The sequence below is a fragment of the Panthera onca genome, chromosome C1 (assembly GCF_046562875.1).
Source record: "Panthera onca isolate mPanOnc1 chromosome C1, mPanOnc1 haplotype 2, whole genome shotgun sequence".
Classification (NCBI taxonomy): domain Eukaryota; kingdom Metazoa; phylum Chordata; class Mammalia; order Carnivora; family Felidae; genus Panthera; species Panthera onca.
In genome coordinates, this window is record NC_138346.1 from 15,959,715 (window position 1) to 15,977,862 (window position 18,148).

General features: G+C 47.3%; 1 protein-coding gene and 1 long non-coding RNA gene across 3 annotated transcripts in view; one reads left to right on the forward strand and one right to left on the reverse strand.

The window, feature by feature from the left end:
• PAX3 (paired box 3) overlaps window positions 1–18,148 on the forward strand; it is a 97,188-nt gene that overhangs the window by 1,084 nt on the left and 77,956 nt on the right. Inside the window, exons 2-4 of one of the 2 annotated variants that reach the window (XM_078450846.1) lie at window positions 606–841; window positions 2,159–2,288; window positions 3,440–3,574. In XM_078450846.1, the coding sequence (XP_078306972.1) occupies window positions 606–841; window positions 2,159–2,288; window positions 3,440–3,574 (501 nt within the window). The remainder of the gene's footprint in view (window positions 1–605; window positions 842–2,158; window positions 2,289–3,439; window positions 3,575–18,148) is intronic. The other variant, XM_078450847.1, reaches the window with a different exon arrangement.
• LOC132672120 (uncharacterized) lies at window positions 3,895–6,399 on the reverse strand. The gene is made up of 3 exons (XR_009607372.3): window positions 5,889–6,399; window positions 4,924–5,007; window positions 3,895–4,754 (listed from the first exon to the last, which is right to left on the reverse strand). It is a non-coding gene; the product is annotated as an uncharacterized LOC132672120 (long non-coding RNA).

Sequence of the window (18,148 nt, forward strand, 5' to 3'; positions counted from 1 at the left end):
GGGGGCTGCCTGCAGACCCTGCTGTCCTCTGGGTCCCCAGGTGTAACAGGTGACTCGCTACCACCTGAGGCCTCCTTTGGGGACCCTCTTTGACCTTTGGCTGCTGCACTCTCAGCCAGAAACCCCAAGGGCTGTCAGCTCCTCTGAGTCCCTTAGAAAAGGAGTGGTTCCAATTGAACGGGGTTTGGGGGGAGTGGAGTTCAGGAGGCCAGCGTCTGGGTAACCTTCTCTCTGCCTGGAGGCTGTTTCTCGAGCAAGCTTCAAGATACTGGCCCAAGGGTCTTCCCTTCCAACCCCCACCCCCTGCCAAAGATGCCACTTTCTCCGGGCCCAAAAGGAAGACAGTTTCTCTGGGGCAAGTTAGTTTGCTGTCGTTGCTGCCCCTTCACACAAGATTATGTGCTCCCGAATTGCTTAATACTTTCAACAGATGTGATTGGAAGAGGGGCTGGGGCTGGGAGCCGGCTGTCTTGCATTTTCAGCTGTGGCTGTAACACGCGGATTGTCCCCAAGCGTCAGGAATTAGGTGGGCTCATCTTCCCGGCTGCTCTCTGTTCTCCAGAAGTGACTTTTCCTTTGCCTCTCTTTTTGCCTTCCGCTCCCAGTGTCCACTCCCCTCGGCCAGGGCCGCGTCAACCAGCTCGGTGGTGTATTTATCAACGGCAGGCCGCTACCCAACCACATCCGCCACAAGATCGTGGAGATGGCCCACCACGGAATCCGGCCCTGCGTCATCTCCCGCCAGTTGCGCGTGTCCCACGGCTGCGTCTCTAAGATCCTGTGCAGGTACCAGGAGACCGGCTCCATCCGTCCCGGTGCCATTGGTGGCAGCAAACCCAAGGTGAGTGCTGGGGCCTGGCCCCGGAGGCCTCCAGGCCTGTGGTCTCCCCGGTTAGGGAGGATCGGGGCAGGGGGCAAGGACGCTCATCTGGGGCTTTCCAAGGAGTTATTTTTCAAGACTAGAAAGAGGTGTGGGGGGGGGGGGGGAGGAGAACAAGGTTGCTGCCTGGGCGCTGCTCCTTGATAAAAGCTAAGGGAAAACTCCAGCCTTTTTGCAAAGGAGATACAGCATTTTTAAGAATGTCCCGGAACCCTAGAATACTCATCAAATTATTTTAATAGGCAAACACATAAAGCATGCAACTGTGCGTGCCCACCTGTTGCTGGTTTCCCAAGAATCTTCCCAGCTCCGACCCACCGCACCACTTTTGCCAGATCTAAAGAGCCACTTTTGGTTTTCTAAATGGTTTCTCTCCCACCTTCTGTCCCCAATCTCCTCCAGTCCAAATTGTCTTCAGGGAGTCAAAAGCTAGGGTGATTTGTTTCCTTTGTAATGGGCAGATTACTTGGCATTTAAAAAGCAGTTTGGTACTATCCTCAAATTATTTTGGTTCCTTTTAAAAAATGAAGGAGTCACACTGGCTAAGACTCAGTGGGAGGGGATTGCAGTGGGTCTGCCTTTTCTTCTGGATGTGGGGAAAATCCAATATAATTTTCTAGTTGCCACGGGGCAAAATCGAAAGGAGGATTCTGGCAAACCGAAGACTTCCAAACACCCTCCTTCCTCCCACTCCTAGCTCCCTTTCCAACCTCTCCGAGAATCTCTAGAAACAACTTTTATTGAGAGAGAGAGAGAAAAAAAAGACCCAGTGTTTCAAATTATCCGTATTTGTTTATCCACTCTGATTTTTTAAAACCCATATAATCACCTTTTACATTGCATTCTGCTCTTGAGGGTAGCTAAAATCTTGTGCTTATTTTTGGAGAGGTGCGAGTTGTAGCTGTAACTTGATTTTTCTGCTTCTCCTTTAGACATTCCCCTTTTTAGTTTCGTTTTCATGTTTCTGTGTAAGGAGTTGACTTTATTTTCAGGGATCAGAAAGTAAACCCCTCTCCCCCAAGATGTTATAAGTCTTCTTAATTTATCCTAAGTGCCCAAGCTTACCTAGGGAGGAACAGGGTCGACAGGGGTGAGGTGATCTCATTTCTACCCCTTCCTAAAAGTAAATTGCTCCAGAGAACGGGGTCCTTTTGCTAACAAGGGGGACCTTCCCAGGGGATTCAGGAAGGAGCATCCCACCGGGCCTGGAGGCGATGGGGCCACCACATTTGGCCCAGAGTCCTGGGTACCAACGCCTGCCTGCCTGTTCTCTTAAAGCAGGTGACAACGCCTGACGTGGAGAAGAAAATTGAGGAATACAAAAGAGAGAACCCGGGCATGTTCAGCTGGGAAATTCGAGACAAATTACTCAAGGACGCTGTCTGTGATCGAAACACTGTGCCTTCAGGTACGAGGCCCATTAACATCTTCCCCAGGCGCGGCCGTCAGTCGCTATTCCCCGGGCGGGTCATCCAAGCCACAATCACCCCTGAGATCGATCCGGGCGATCGGGAGGCAGCCCCTCCCAGGGCCCTGAAATATTCACGAGCCAGACGCGCTCTGGGTGTTTTACCCAGGGAGGGCTGAGCTGCTGGTCCTGGGGTTGAGAGACCGCCAACGGCTCCCCAAAGAGGATTTCTGTCGAGGACGAAAGCAGGAAACGCGAGGCAGAGGCCAACTGTTTATTAATATTGATGTTCCCTTTTAAAGAGAAACAAATGTTTTGGTAACCCCAACCGAAGGGAGATGGGGCCGCGCCAGCCCAGGCTCTGCCTAGTGCGCAAAGGAGGGGAGGCTTCGGCAACGGCCCGGCTTTTTCCCGAGAGTCCCAGGGACCATCCGGCGCCCCCGGCAGCCGGGGGGGAAGGCGGAGAGAGGGGCGAACGCAGGGCGAGCGCGCGGGCGCGCGGGAGAGTTTGTTTTTAATTAAAAGGAAACTCCCTCCCCCCCACCACCACCCCTGCGAGAACGAGATATTTCAGAGTATGGATTTGTTTACCAGACTGGAATCTGGAAAAAATAAATGGGGGAGAGTGCATTTTCTTTTGATTTTTTACAATAGGAAACGATTCTGCAGTTGAAATTTAAACCCTTTATAGCCTCAAAAAAACGTTGAATTGCAGGGGACGGGTCCGCTGTGGTTCTTCCTCCCTTAACGCGAACCGAGGGGGTCCAATACCCAGGTGGTGGTAGGGGTGGTGGGCTGGCCGGAGAGTTCTCTTGGATTGGAGATCCAGAGCCCCGTCTATAGGGTCAAAAAGGGGAATGCTTTCTGCCTAGAGGGACACAGACGGCGGCTCCCGGCCCTAACTTGGGAGGTGAGGGCTTCCCAGGCTTCGGGCTCCCAGTAGCTCCGCGTAGATAGGTGCAGACTGTGTGGTGGGGGGATTGGAGTGGGCGGGTGAATGGGGTGGTAGAACGACGGAGACACAGGCGAGGACACAGGCGAGTTGTGCAAGGCAGCCTCTCTACGGCTCGGGTCGGGGGTTCGGGGCTCCTACGGCCCGGCCTGGCACGGCTCAGTCGTCCGCGCTCCCTCCCTCCCCCCCGCGCCTCCAGTGAGTTCCATCAGCCGCATCCTGAGGAGCAAATTCGGGAAAGGCGAAGAGGAGGAGGCTGACCTGGAGAGGAAGGAGGCAGAGGAGAGCGAGAAGAAGGCGAAACACAGCATCGACGGCATCCTGAGCGAGCGAGGTAAGCGGCGGCGCGCTCGGGCGGCGCACGGAGGCCCGCGCCTCGGCCACGTCCGCGCTCTGACGTCGGCGCCCAGAGCGCCGGCCAGCTCCCGCTGGTGTCAAGGTCTCTCCCTTGGTACCCACTGCACCCGCGTACGGAGCATTCACATGAAAGACCAGAGACGCACTTGAAATTAAAACAAAAATCTCTGGTCTTTTTTTTTTTTTTTTTTTTTTTTTTTTCTACTTTGTAAGCCTTTCTTCTGTACCAGTCTCAGCCCCTTGGAGTCTGGAACCGCGAGCTGCGGTTTGGTGAAGGGCTTCCCACTTGCCCTCAGGTATACAGGACCAGGCGTGGGGGGTTGAGGGGCTGGGGACAGTCTGTGAGTCCCCGGAAGCTGAAGGAACTTTTGCGCCCTCAGGAAAGGCCCAGATTTCCAGAGTTTCCCATTATCAGAGGAAGGGCGGGGAGAGAAGGATTCAAAACTCTTTGGCGCAGCGGGGGGCCCCCAAATTCCGCGCCTTATACATACATACATGTAAGTTGGCTGTTTTGTGCTTTAAATTGTTTTTCAAATGCGATAGGGTTGGATTTCTGTGTGTGTCTAGGAAGTAAAACCAGCCTAAGATGTGGGCTCTTGGGCCCGCCGTTTTGGCACCCTGTCTCCACGGGGAGGCACAGGCCACCTGCTCCCTGTTGGCTGTGACCTGGCATCATCAAGAGAAAGTCTCTCCTTTGGAGCCATAAGTGCGGCTTCCTTCTCGTCTACCTGCAGCACTTGGTCTGGAGAGTCTAAAGGTGTCCAGCCCCCGCCCAAGGAAAGGCAGCCCCCCAGGGGAGGTGGAAGTTGAACCAGAAAGGGGTCCCTGCAGCAGTTTTCCCGTGAGCAGTTTTGGCCTTGGGGATGGTTGCACCTCTTCAAAGGCATGGACGGTGGGGAGGCACCTGGAGTCCCAGCCATGCCTAGAGTTCCTGCTTCTGGGCCTGGACTTTGGTGGGTAGAGATGAGTTTTGACTTGCCTTAGAAGGGCAGGCGGCTCTCCAGATGGGCTTGAACACCCACTGTGACTTCCAGAGTCAGGACTGTGGCTTCCAGAGTCAGGACTGCGGGTAGAAAGCTGGTTACTGCTTTTGCCTTCATTGCCCAACCTGGCGGATGGCAGCAGCTTTGCGAACCGATGCCAGCTCTGTACACAACCTTGAAGGGACACTCAGATTTAGATGTTACAAACCCAAACAGCAGATTTCAGGGATACACAGAAGCCTAGATGCTCCGGTACACACGGACAACCAAGAAAAGACACCCCCAACCACGGCAGGGAGATACACATGCTGTTGTTTCCCTCCCTTTAAAGCAGGGGACTCACAAGGTCTTAGTCTAAGCCTCTCCTCTGGGAGGGGCGATTTGCTGCTGTAGTCTCTGAGGAGACACCCCAGCTTTTATTCCAGACCTAGATGGAGCAGAGAGGTACTGGTGAGGGAGGAAGGAGAGGAACCAGCTAATCCCAAACCCAACGGGCCCCTGCGGGCACAGGGGCAAGAAGCCCAGAGCTATCAGAGAGGCTCAGGAAGGGGGGGTGGGGGGCACGGCTTTGCTACTTGTTGCTGGAGGCACCGGCGGCCGAGCGGCTGCTCCCTCACAGCACAGGCAACCGAGGCCCAGGAGACAAAACGCCCCAAATGAGCTGGTCAAACATTTGTACAACTTTTCCAGCTTTTACAAAGAAGGCCTTCTCTACACAATCTACACTTGGAGATGAACTTGGGAGACAAAGCCTGGAGAGTCCATTGAAACTCACACTTTAGCTCGGCCCAGACAAAGCTCCAGCTCGCAGCAGCTTGATGTGAACAAAGGAAGGCAACCTTTTTATAATTCAAGGAGAAAAGAAGAGAAAACAGCCCCACAAAGGGCTGAGAATAGACATTATGGGCTTGCAATGAGGGATGAATTATTCAATGAGCTCCAATAGCTGCTGCGCCAGGAAGTTTTATGGACTCTCCAGCGTGGAAAAAGTGGCTATTTCACCTACAAAATGTTTCTAGTCTTTTGGGCCGTCTAGCTGGGCCGGCTGCCATTCAAGGGCAATTGCTACCATTTTTAAAATCAGAGTATTCTCCCCAGCGGGGGCTGTGCCGTTGAAAACACACACACTCCGCGGAGGCTGAAGCCTAATTTAATTTGGGGTTGTCAGAGAGGATACAGCGACCGTTTCTTTAGCGGCTCTAGCTCCCTTTCCAGATAAGCCCTGGAGGGCATATGGGGCCCAGAGAAAGGACAAGTGTAGGAGTGAAGTATAGTTTAAAGGGAAATCTAGGAACCTAAAAAAATTACCTCTGTTCTTTGGGCACCAAAAGTTATCGACTGCCCCCGCTTGTAAAACGGGATGAATGTTGATAAAGGGGTCTGAGTTCTCTGGGGGAGGGGGAGGAGGCTGGCCTAGAAAGGACCTCTGGGTGCTCTGAGCAGGGGACGCGCTCTCTCTGGAGGTTCCAGCTTCCTTGCGGGGTCGGGAAGGGGGGCGACGGAAGCTGAGACTGGCTTGCCAGGAGACGTCTTTCCGCTTGTCAGACTCGAGGGCACAGGAAGACAGGCACCCCGAAAGAGGTCAGAACTGCCTTCGCTTTTCTCCAGCGTTTGGCCTTTCTTCTAGGTGACCCCCTTTACCTTCTCAACTTTCCCTCGTCCCTTGCCCAATCCAAGGGCAGCGCGGCGTGCTGACTCGGCGCGCTCAGGCCCTTGCGCCCTGGAGCGCACTAGACGCTGTGCAGCCCTCCTCCGTCCGTCCTTCCAGCTCCTTTGCCCGGGTGAAAGGAGAAAGCTGGGAGGCCGGGGGACAGCAAACCGCCCCCCATCCCCACCCCCACCCCGCTTGGTCCCGGCCCTCCGGCCAGCACCGTGATCCGAACAGGCGCAGTCGCAGGAGCCAAGCCCCGGTCGCAGCATCGGGGGCTGTGGGCACAGCCTCCGCCGCGGCCACTCAATGGGCGCCTCTGTTCCTCCCCCAGCGCGGCGGAGCGGGCCCGCGGGCGCCGTCACAATGGGTCGGCCCCCACTCCTGCGCCCTGCGCCAAAGCGCCGCGCCGCGCCGCCCCCTCCCTTGCGCTCCGGCCGGCTCGAAGCTTAGCTCGCCGGGCTGCAGCCGACTCAATTGCCTCCTTTATGTCCTTCTCACTTTCATCTAGACACAGCCCGCCTCCCCCCCTTCTTCTCCTTTTTTTCCCCCCTCTCTTGCCTGAGGCTCACATTAGTGAAATTTCTGCAGCCTCCCCCCATTTTTTTCTTATTTTAAAGAAAGCCCTTAACACAAAAGCAGTGACTAATCAATAGAAAGTGCTCCTTCATCATCTCCTCCTCCTCCTCCTCCTCCTCCTCCTCCTCCTCCTCCTCCTTCTCCTCCCCCCTCCCTCCCTCCCTCCCCCCTCCTCCTCCTCCAGCAGGGTGACGCTTTTCCTGTTTGTGAGTTTTGGGAAACATTTTTGCTTTGTGCCGTAATGGAATTAGAGGACAGATGAGGACTGTAAATGGACACGCGACGGCAAGACTCTCGCTTAAATATTTAGATGCAACATTACAATTACCGACTTGTTGCAGAGGCTTTGATGTGGCAGTTCGGGAGTGCGGGGGGGAGAGAGGCCAGATTGCCCAATTGATGTTTTGATTGAGGCTGGAGATACACTTTCCTAGGACTTTCCTTTCCCGCTTTAAAAATCACTAGTGAGCGTGGGAGGTTTGCAACAGTTTCAAAGATTGAGCTCAGAGACCGCAAGCATAGGTCGGTTGGGACTTATACTCCATTCATATCTCTCCCTTCCTATTTGACATTTATGAAAAGCAGGTCTGTGTGTTTTTTTTTTTTTTGTTTTTTGTTTGTTTGTTTGAGAAAGTAAAAGTGACCAAAGTTTTGCTCGTGTTTTGTTTGAAACCTTGCGAGCTTTTCTGAAATAACTAGGACGCTGTCAGTTTTTCCGCGGGGCAGAAGATAAAGCAAGTAAAAACGCACAGAAGTTGTAAAGGCCCTTGAAATATTTCGTTTCCAATGGAATCATGAAAAGAACACTTTATCATTGACGGGGGCGCTACTGAAGTCGAGAGGAACGAAGGCCATTTCTTCCCCCCGACTTAGCAAGGGAAGGACGTTTTGGCGCGAGGCAAAGCGGGGGAGGGGGGGGAGGAACTTTCCCACAGACTGAAATCCCGGGGTATAAGATCTTAGGTTTGTGGCATCGGAACCTTTATTAAAGTGGACAGGCCACTCTCCAAGTCCGTTTGTCAGAATCCTAAATTTGACCCCAATGTCGCCTTCTAGTCTTTTGAGTGAAGTTTATGTTTTCTGAAGTCCTTAAAATACGCAACAAGGAAATAGCACCCATGTAAAAGTGTATTGGAAATATCAGCACTTGAATTAAATTAAAACACCAGGCTGGGTCCTTTTCAGGGACGTAATGGTAGCGATTTTCCTGTTGGAATGATGAGAGAGAGAGAGAGAGAGAGAGAAAGAGAGAGAGGGAGGGAGAGGGAGGGGGAGAGAAAGAAAGAAAGAAAACAAAAGAGGAAAGAAAAAAGAAAACCACCAGAGTTCAGATCTTGCAGGTTTTTCTTTTTTGCTTGTTTGTTTGTTTGGCTGCTGTATGCTTACTTTCTGGCCTTATTGAAAACATGCAGATTTTCTAATTAATGCTTGAAATCGTATGTTTATTTTGGGGCTTGATTTGATTGTTGATAGCACCGGAACGGGGACTAGGGGCTTCAAGTGCGTAATAATTACTGAAGGGTCATTTAAGAGTCCCCAGGGCTTCGCAATAAAACCCACCGGGGCGGTGAGGCGGAACCAGCAAGTGCCCCGCGGTTCAGGAGAGTGGGATATGTGGAAATCAATCAGGTGAATAGGAGTGTTGCCACTGAACTCAATTTCCATGAATAAATATGTTTTCAAGACAAAAAAAAAAAAATCCCTCCTAACCATAAGGTTAAATATTTAAGCTGCACATAAGTAAATAGCCAATGAAAGTTAAAAGTCGCAACATCAGCCCTAAACAAAGAGTGAGACAAAGTTTGTTCAGGACTGAGGACAGAGAAGGTTCAGTTCGGTGGGGTTCTAGACAGGTAACTTATTTATGTGGGTAAATAAAGATTAAAGAACCATTAAGAATGTACATATATAACTAACAAGACACTAACAGGCAATTAAGCAGTCAGTTTAATGCCTTATCTCACTGGCTGCTCTGGGGTTGTTTTACAACTAGGAATTAAAATCTGAAAAGGAAGTTTTCAGCACCTCTGGCCAAATATTGATTAAGTAGCTGTTTGTTGATAGCATTGTTACGCATTAAAAGGCCGGGATCGCGGCCCCTCAGTGGCCATCTTCTATTGTGAGGGATTCTTAACCACAGAGATCAAAGCGGGATCATTTCAACTTATCTGTCTTGGAAAATCCTCCTTTTCCTCTGAAATCTCTAAGGAGGATTGGCCAAATTCTCTTTAAGAAATAGGAACCCAAACCAGTTACACGTCGTAGGTTTGTAGAGAAGAGACGCATGGGGTGTTTTTAATTATCCTATGGTGATTTCTTGTTTAGAGCTTAGGCTAAGATGGTGAATTTATCATCAAGTAGATTCTCATTTTTGGAGGGTGGCCGGAGGCATGGCATCTATCATTCTCTCATCCCTAAATTTCTAAACGTGGAACTTGCTTTCGCTGAAGTTGCCCTCAAAGCTGGAAGGATGGAAAGGAAAGATGTCAGATTTTTATGTAAAACTAGGTGGGGACTAGTTAAATACACAGGAAACTGGGAGTTACACTAAGTATGTTTCTCTACATGTGCTTCTATATTTTTTGTTTACATGAGTCTCATGCATATTTTTAACCCTCTATAATGTAGGAGTCGATATGTATTTGTGTATAGTTTGTGCATCGTTAGAGTTTATAAGTTGCTCACTATGAATTATGCTGGCAGTAAACTATATCCAGTTGTACAAAGACTTATTTGTCCAATGGATTACACTTTCTAGAGTCATCAGAATTTGAGATAATAGCACAACCTCCCAATTCTTATTCAGCCCTTCTGTTTAATGCTAGGAAAAAAATTTCCCTGAATGATTTTATGACTTTTTAGCTGTTGATGTTTAGATGAACTATTAGACTTTTTTTTTTTAAGTTTAAGAATTCAATATATCTAGATAAATTTTTCTTTTATTATGAGAGTTAAAATTCCTGCAAGACCTTTTTTAGAAATACCATCTCTGTGCTTAATTTGCAAATTCCAACAAATCACTCTGAGATTGTGAAATTTATGCCAGATTCAGGCTTCGGCTATTCAAATATGCATCGTGGATCTGTCTTTCTGAATCTTCTTCTCTGATTGTGTTCATTGAAGTCCTAAATAATTGTGCATAGGGCTTTATTTTATTTTATTTTGTTTTTATTCTTTCTTATTCACTCTTGAACAAGATGAGTTTGACGTACAGAATTACTAGTGGATATTTTCTATTCCATTATCATCTCCCAATTAATTAATAACCTACCTGTGCTCAAATGTTCTTTGATATAGTCCCAATCATTCAGTGTAGAGCAACTGTCTGAAAAAGATTAAGCTGGAAGTGTGAGTCAGCTCAGATCTGTTATGGTTACCCTGTCCTGGGTCCAGATGCAGCATTAGGGCGTTCTTTGTTGCATACGTCATATGTACATGTATATGAAATATACATATGGAGCTTAAGTGACTGTTCCCCCTTGGGTATCAGGCTATGTATTCCTATACTGTGAAGGCGGGGGGCAGCAGAATCGAGCTCCAAACTGGGTCTGATCTCAGTACCAAGGCAGAATTCCTGATATGAGAATTGGCTTATGTCAATAATATCTCAATCAAGGTGGGGGGGGGGGAAATACGATTTGATATTATTGTAAAAAAAAAAAAAAAAAGGATGGGTTGCCTTTCACCGAGGAACTATGATCAGAGAAAGTGGAAGGGAATTTCAGAAGTTGTCTTTCTCTTGGAAGATGCACAGCAAATCAGGAACAGAGGACCATCTTCTGCTCTATTGGGAAAGATTTTCTTGCCCTGTACCTGCCAGTCTCTGGTGGAGAGGGTCACAGTGCACCTTTCAGCTCTGCCTTGTGGTGTCGGGCCAAACACTGAGCCTCAAAAGCATGGAACTTTTGCTGGAATCAAGACCTCTGTCTTCTAAGAAATCTTTCTCTCAAATTATCTGTATTAGGATTATGCTCCCCAAACATACAATTTCCAGTTTGTTACTGGAACACGCACAGTTATCAAAATGCCCATTAACATTAGAAAACATATGTTCAGGGGAGAGGAGTTAGAAACGTCATCATTGTCAGAAGCAGATATGAAAACCATGCAAAGCAGTTGCTGAGGACACTTGAGGGAAGGTTTTATGAATTCGTACCTTCAATGTTGGTTTTCCTTCCTTCCTGATAAAAACTAAGACTAACAGACTTCTGCGATGGAAGTGACCACTTCTCTTTAAGGTAGAAGAAAGTGCCTCATAATAAAGGGTGATGCGAAATTTAGAATTTGATTCAATGCACATTTCTCCTAAGAAGGGCAATCTTGAGAAAGAGTTTTATCCTGCACATTGCATGTAGCAAAGTTTGTAGCATTTTGATTTTTGTTGCAGGATTTTAAGTAAACAACAACAAAGAAACTCTTCTCGTTGGGGTGAAGCAACTTGATCAAAGTAGTCTGAGTTTTTATGTCCTCCTTACTGCAGTGATTGAGGAATCAATCTCCCTCAGTAAAACAAATTAGAAGACATGACAGGCAACGAGAAGCTAGCTGTATATTTGTCTCCTTCACCTATATTTTGGGATTTTGTGACTATATGCACTTTTCTTTGGCCAGATTCAATGCATCTACAACAGTATATTAACATAAAATCTCAGTTCTAGGGGGGTAATCAATGGATTCCATTTAAAAATAGCTGTTCAAAACGCTTTGTGATGAGGATAGGAGAGACTCTTCTTGGCTGAGGGAGAGGAAATACCACTGATTTTCAGCATTAACAAATGTCCAGGGTCATATTGGGAATTCAAATAGTATAGTTTTACGGAGGCTTAAATGTAAATTTTCAGAATTTTTATAATCGGCTGGTAGGCATATTTCTGGAAACTGCCGCAGAATTAAATGTCCTTGCCTTTATGTCGTTAGATGGAAATAATAAGTAAGTTAGGGTAGAATAGTTAAGAAAAGAAAGTTAATTGCTGTGCAATTAAACCAGTGGGATTGGTTTGGTTTTTAATGTACTTTTATAGTAAATATTTACATGGTCACGCACAAATTTGCATTTTTTTTTAAATTTTTTTTTAACGTTTATTTATTTTTGAGACAGAGAGAGACAGAGCATGAACGGGGGAGGGGCAGAAGAGAGGGAGACACAGAATTGGAAACAGGCTCCAGGCTCTGAGCTATCTGCCCAGAGCCTGACACGGGGCTCGAACTCACGGACCGCGAGATCGTGACCTGAGCCGAAGTCGGACGCTTAACCGACTGAGCCACCCAGGCGCCCCACAAATTTGCATTTTTAATAGAAAGCTTGCATTCGTAGGCTAGTGATTTTATACGTACACCGCAATGCTAATAGTACAGTCAATATATACCCTTCTTATCTCTGTTTTTTGGCAAACCCTAATATAGACATGACTTATCCAGTCGACAGGCACTTGGGCATTGTATGGGGATATTAATATCTTCCTTATTTTCTTTATAGGGCTTATCTTTTTTAAAAAACATTTTTTAAATGTTTATTTTTGAGAGAGAGAGAGAGAGAGAGAGAGAGCGAGCACAGGCAAGGGAGGGGAAGAGAGAGAGAGAGAGGGAGACACAGAATCTGAAGCAGGCTCCAGGCTCTGAGCTGTTACCGCAGAGCCTGAGGCAAGGCTCAAACCCACAAACTGTGAGATCATGACCTGAGCCAAAGTCAGATGCTTAACCAACTGAGTCACCCAGGCACCCCCAAAAGCATTTTATTTTTAAATAACTGTAGACTTATGGAGTCTGTCTTCAAACATATTAAAGTTTGGCCAGTTTTCAAATATATTACCATGATTAAGAAAATCTTGGCGTGTGTGTGTGTGTGTGTGTGTGTGTGTGTGTGTGTGTCTCAGTTACCATGGTTGAGCTTAACCTGAACTAAAGAAAATTAATTGGTCCAATTCATTTTGTTATAAGAAAAGCAACAGGTTTCTTCTTTTTGAATTCCTACTTGGCCAGTTTCCTGATTGAGTGTTTCTTGTATGTTCTGACTTAATCACACCCAAAGTCCTCTTTCCTGCCTTTGCTTGCATTGTAAGAGCCCAGTACCCAAGGTAAAAGGGGCCTTGCCTCCCTTATTTTACTCTAAAATTGAGACCAACCACACTTCAGGTGTGATCCCCTTGAACTTCGGCTTTGAAGTCTATAAGATGGGGCACATCATACTACTTTCCCAGGGTGATATGAGAAGAAAATGAGAAAATGCAAGTTATGTGCAAATTACACGTATGATAGGAACACTCAAAATCTTGGGGGAGAAAACCTTCTGAACGTGCAGAAAATGACCAGCCTGCTGGCAGATGGGCTCTGCCCAAAGGCAGATAAAAGCTTAATTCAGGGCTTAGGAGCAACAATGAAGAAACACACACACACACACACACACACACACACACACACACACACACACACAGAGTCCACTTTCACTGAGTCAAAAAGATTGAGTTTGTAAGCAACTATTTAATGTAACAGATTTTATTGTCTTAATAGATAAGAAAAATAACAAAATTCTAAAGCCATTCACTGAGATGTCAAAAGATATTTCTAAATTATGTTTTTCTCCTGGTTCTACAAAGATTACTTTTCTCTCTTAGATTCACTTGGCTCTTTAAGAGCCCTCCATATCAAACTTTTCTTCGATTTTTTTTTTTTTGCACAAGTTCTTTTCTCTCCAGAGATTGACAAACAAGTTGTTGTTTGAAAATCGGTCTCATACATGCATTCTTACTTGTGAAATTCTGTTGCAATGCTGCATTTTCCGGAATTGGTCTGGCATCATCTCTCATTCTGTCTGTCCCCTCTTCAGCCCCCTCCGTGTTCTTAAATATCTCCTTAGCTCCGCACGTGAGATTTTGTGCATTCTTCTTTCTTTGTGCATGATTCTTCTTAACCCCTCTCCTATCAAATTCGAGTTCAGAAATATTAAAGAAACTTTCCAAAATAGCATTCGTGAAGTTGGAGGATACATTTCGGTGACCTTTCTATTCGATTTCCCTCCATCCAGTTCCCCGAGCTCGGGAACTTGTGTGTTGTGTTTTCCGGGGTGCCGTTTGGAGAGTTGAAAACAAAGTAGCCTGGCTTGTGAGGCTTGGGGGGAGGGGGCTGGAGAGCTCCTGGCCCGCGTTTCCCCTGCTGGAGCGCCTTGCTGGTGCAGCCACTGCAGAAAAGGAAGGTTGTTTTCTTATCCTCGCATGCACTGGTCTGACCTGTCTCTGAAATAGGTCAGGCTGGGGCACAGCCAGTTTATGCAGCTGTTGGGGCTTAGGCGTCCCGGCAGGCGGCCCCCAGTGAACTGATAAAAATTCGCTGGCGAGCCATTGGGCCTTCCTTCTGGACTGTGCTGCACCCCTGCGCCCTCCCCGCCCCCCCCCCCCCCCAAGGCTTTTAGATGCAAGAGGACTCCTGGATTATGGGGGCCAACTCTCAGCCTCAAAAGGGAAGTGTTCTTTTATTCCGGGGATTGTACTCTTGTTGATGCAAACGTTCAAAAGAAATATATACTTTGTCAGATTTCATTTTTAAATCGTCCCATTTACTTTGACTGAGTAAAGCATTCACTCTGCGCCTAATTCCAAAGATACAGAAGGATTTACAGGAACAGGTGTTAATAGGTTTTCTTCCCATCTATGTCCCTCAGTATCTTGGTCACCCCTCTAGTCTACACATAAATAATTACATTGCTCTCTCTCTTTAAAAAATATTCTCCCTCCTTTTGCACAAATGGTAGCTCACTATAGAAACTATTCTGTGCCTTGCTTTTTTTTTTCTTTCCATTTGAGACTATATCTCAGCAATTACTCCACATCAGGGTCTGATGGTCTCCACAGCCTTTTGTATAGCTGTATAATATTCCATTGCGATGGCAAAAGGTGATTTATTTAGCATTAGATAGTGTCCAATCTAACGTGTGTGAGTTTATTTATAAAATAATTCCTCCATGGTAGGGACAAAGAGAAAGTGTTTGCAACTTTGGTGGCTTTGGTGGAATTTTAGTACTGTGTCGAGAACAAATCATGGGATACTTAGCATGGAGCAGGAGCATGCTGGCCACGTGCACGAGAGAAATGAAACAGTTTTCTCTACCGCTGTGTGTTTATAGGAGCCGAGATTTTTGAAATTTCTGCTTAGGAAGTTGGTCTTCCAATAGCGACTACACTCTGGAAATTTCCTCTACTCTCTTTTTGTTCCAAATGGAGAAATCTCTAAATCCCAGGAAAGCTTTTTTCTTTGACTTTTTGGTTCCTCTTTTTTAAAAAAAATTTTTTTTAACATTTATTTACTTTTGAGACAGAGACAGAGCATGAACGGGGGAGGGTGAGAGAGAGAGAGGGAGACACTGAATCTGAAACAGGCTCCCGGCTCTGAGCTGTCAGCACAGAGCCCGACACGGGACTCGAACTCACGGACTGTGAGATCGTGGCCTGAGCCGAAATCAGATGCTTAACTGACTGAGCCACCCAGGCGCCCCCCCTCTTTTTTTCTTATCTACTGTTCGCTTCACTCCCCACCCCCATCATTTATTAACATATTTATGTTAAGCCTTCTTAGTTATTTTTCCTTCTGGGCTGGAAAAACTATGGCTAATTTTATAACAATTTAGTGGCAACTTATCCTGATGGTTTAGTTACGAAAGAGAAGTTGTCTTTCAGGGTCACCAAATTCGGTTTGAACTAGTAAGAGAGCAGGTCATGAATAGTAAAACACGTCTTGTATTTCTGATTCTTGAGACGGGCTGGCCCGGTGCTCTCGGGGGTTTCTCGAGTTTGGGAAAGGCTGATTTTTAATTTTGCAAACTCTTAAGGGGCATGTATCCATTCCCTCCTATGCACAAAGGACTTTTTATGTTTTTGCACATACCTCGCCTCCCTCAAATCATTTCAGCCTATTTTCCCTTCAATCTGATGCCCAGGAATTCAGTTGTTGATGCTGTTAAGTACCTGGCTTACCTAAGCTGGAAGTCCGAGTCTGTGAAATGAGCCAGAGAGAGCTGTGTTCCAACCCTATGAGAAAAACAACCCGCTGCAAACCCTCTTGGGAAAACTGAAGATGTGAACGCCAATAAATGTTATGAAGTGAATGTTTCGAGTCATTCCTTTTTAGGAATGGGCCTTGCAGAAATGGGAGAATAAGCTAGGAGCTAGGATTTGCTTTTGAGAATCAAAATCTTGATTTGGTTAAAAAAACAAAAATTACCGAGAAACAGAACCCGTCTTCTTTCTTGACCGTTCTTGCCGCCCGTCCCCGGAGCACGGTTGTGCCAGGCAGTGGCAGGAAGGTGAGTTCTTCTGCTAGAACTTTTGTGTGTGCTTCGACAGAACGCAGCTAGGTGGATCCTCTCGGTCCTCTCCCTGCTTCCTCTCTGACCTGCTTATGGAAATCTAAAGGAGTCAGTTTGAACATGCAAACAGGCCTGGTGTCCAGAGCATCTGTGAAGAGCTGAGAAGCATCAGAAGCAGCTTTTTTTCCCCTGCCCTCTCCCAGCTCGGTGCGTAATTTGGATTGAATCAGGCCCATAATTTGTGACCTCTGATTACTCCCGGCAAAAGTAGGCAACTCTCCACATAGCATGGGTGGTGGGGGTGGGGGTGGGGGTGGCTAGGGAGGGGTTAAGTTTGAAGAAACGTTGATTTGTTTGTCAGACTGCTGTGACGTTCCCAACAGAAATTTAGACCCTGGGAAAGATGCGGTTTTCAGAGCTGTGTCGGCAGAGTAACCGAACTTGAGATACTTGACGCGTCTTTACACGGTTCTCATCCGCACAGGTACCGGGAGAACATTCTCCAGCGGGCTGGCTCAGGGTCAGCGAGCAGGGATTTTGGTGGGAGAGCAGCTCCCTCTTCTGATTTGTACATTTGCCGTGTTTTTTTTTTCTTCTTCCCAATAAAAAGGGACCCATGAATTCGTTAGGGGAAATACTTCAACTTTCCATTTCGTGATTCCCAAGTCAATGGGACCTCAGGGTCCGGAATCATTGGTTCAATTTGAAAAATGTTGGAACTTCTAACATCTTCTCAGACCATTTCTAAAAGGGGCTGGGGGTCCATTTCAGGAAGTCCAGCAAATAAATGGGGTCTCCTCACGGTGCCTCCGGCAGACTAGCAACATGCCAGAGAGGAATATGATTTGGGAAGCCATCCAGTGTGGAAACTTTCCAGGCGGTGGGCTTGCTTGGCTTTTGTGCAGACAGGGCACATCCGGGGTTTGTGTGCGCACGGCACACGTTTGTCAGAGGGCGGCAGAAAGGCAACTTCTATGGTTTCTTCCTGGAAGCCAATGTCTGCTTGTGGTCGCTGGCCCTGCCAAGCTCTGAATACTTGCTGAATTTTTGTCTGAAAAAAAGATGGCAAACGGAAGACTGGGATCTCAGCATCAGGTCAGACACTACAAAGAGCCAGGCTGAAGAGTCCAGGGCTTAGGGGGGATGCTGGGTATTGGCACCGCCCCCCTCCCCCACACACACACACTGGGGGTTGGGTTCCAAGATGGAGGCCAGGCTGGAAAGTCAACTGGCCTATTTGGGATTTAGCTTCTGGGCTCTTCTCGGGGAACTTTCTGGGCCCTGAATCCTCAGTGTCTTTTTCTTCCCTGTGGAAAATTGTCAGCTGGTGTGTCTCAGGCCATTCCTGAGCCGAAAGCCAGTTGGTGGCTGGGAAGGCCGCCTCACCTTGTGTCCCTCAGAGGCTCATGTGGTGGTCAGTAGAGGGTGGGGACATACAACTCTTGTGCAGGTGGGAGCAAGTCCTCATTACCTGGTGCACCTGTGTCATGGGGTCTGTCCTTTTTTAGGGAAATTGAAACTAAGTTCCTGAACGGGCTTTTCTTTCTTTTCTTTTCATGTTTATTTATTTTTGACAGAGACAGAGCATGAGCGGGGGAGGGGCAGAGAGAGAGGGAGACACAGAATCTGAACCAGGCTCCAGGCTCCGAGCTGGCAGCACAGAGCCTGATGCGGGGCTCGAACCCAAGAACCATGAGATCATGACCTGAGCCGAAGTCGGACGCTCAACCGACTGAGCCACCCAGGCACCCCTAACGGGCTTTTATTTCTAATGGGGTATTAGCATATACCTTGGGCAGATAAGGAGAGGAACAATTTCCCTATTACAAAATACAAATGACACAGAGCACCAAATTTGGTCTGAATTTGGTTTGCTGTCTAACTTTATCATTTTATTGAATTACTATAATTTAATGTTACTAGTTTAACAATTTTCCCCCGGAAATGAATCCTTTTTATTTTTTCCTTTAGTTGAAGACCCAAATTAAATTCATTAGGAAGGACAATGACAATCTTTCACGTTGCAATTCCTGGTACTTGGAAAAT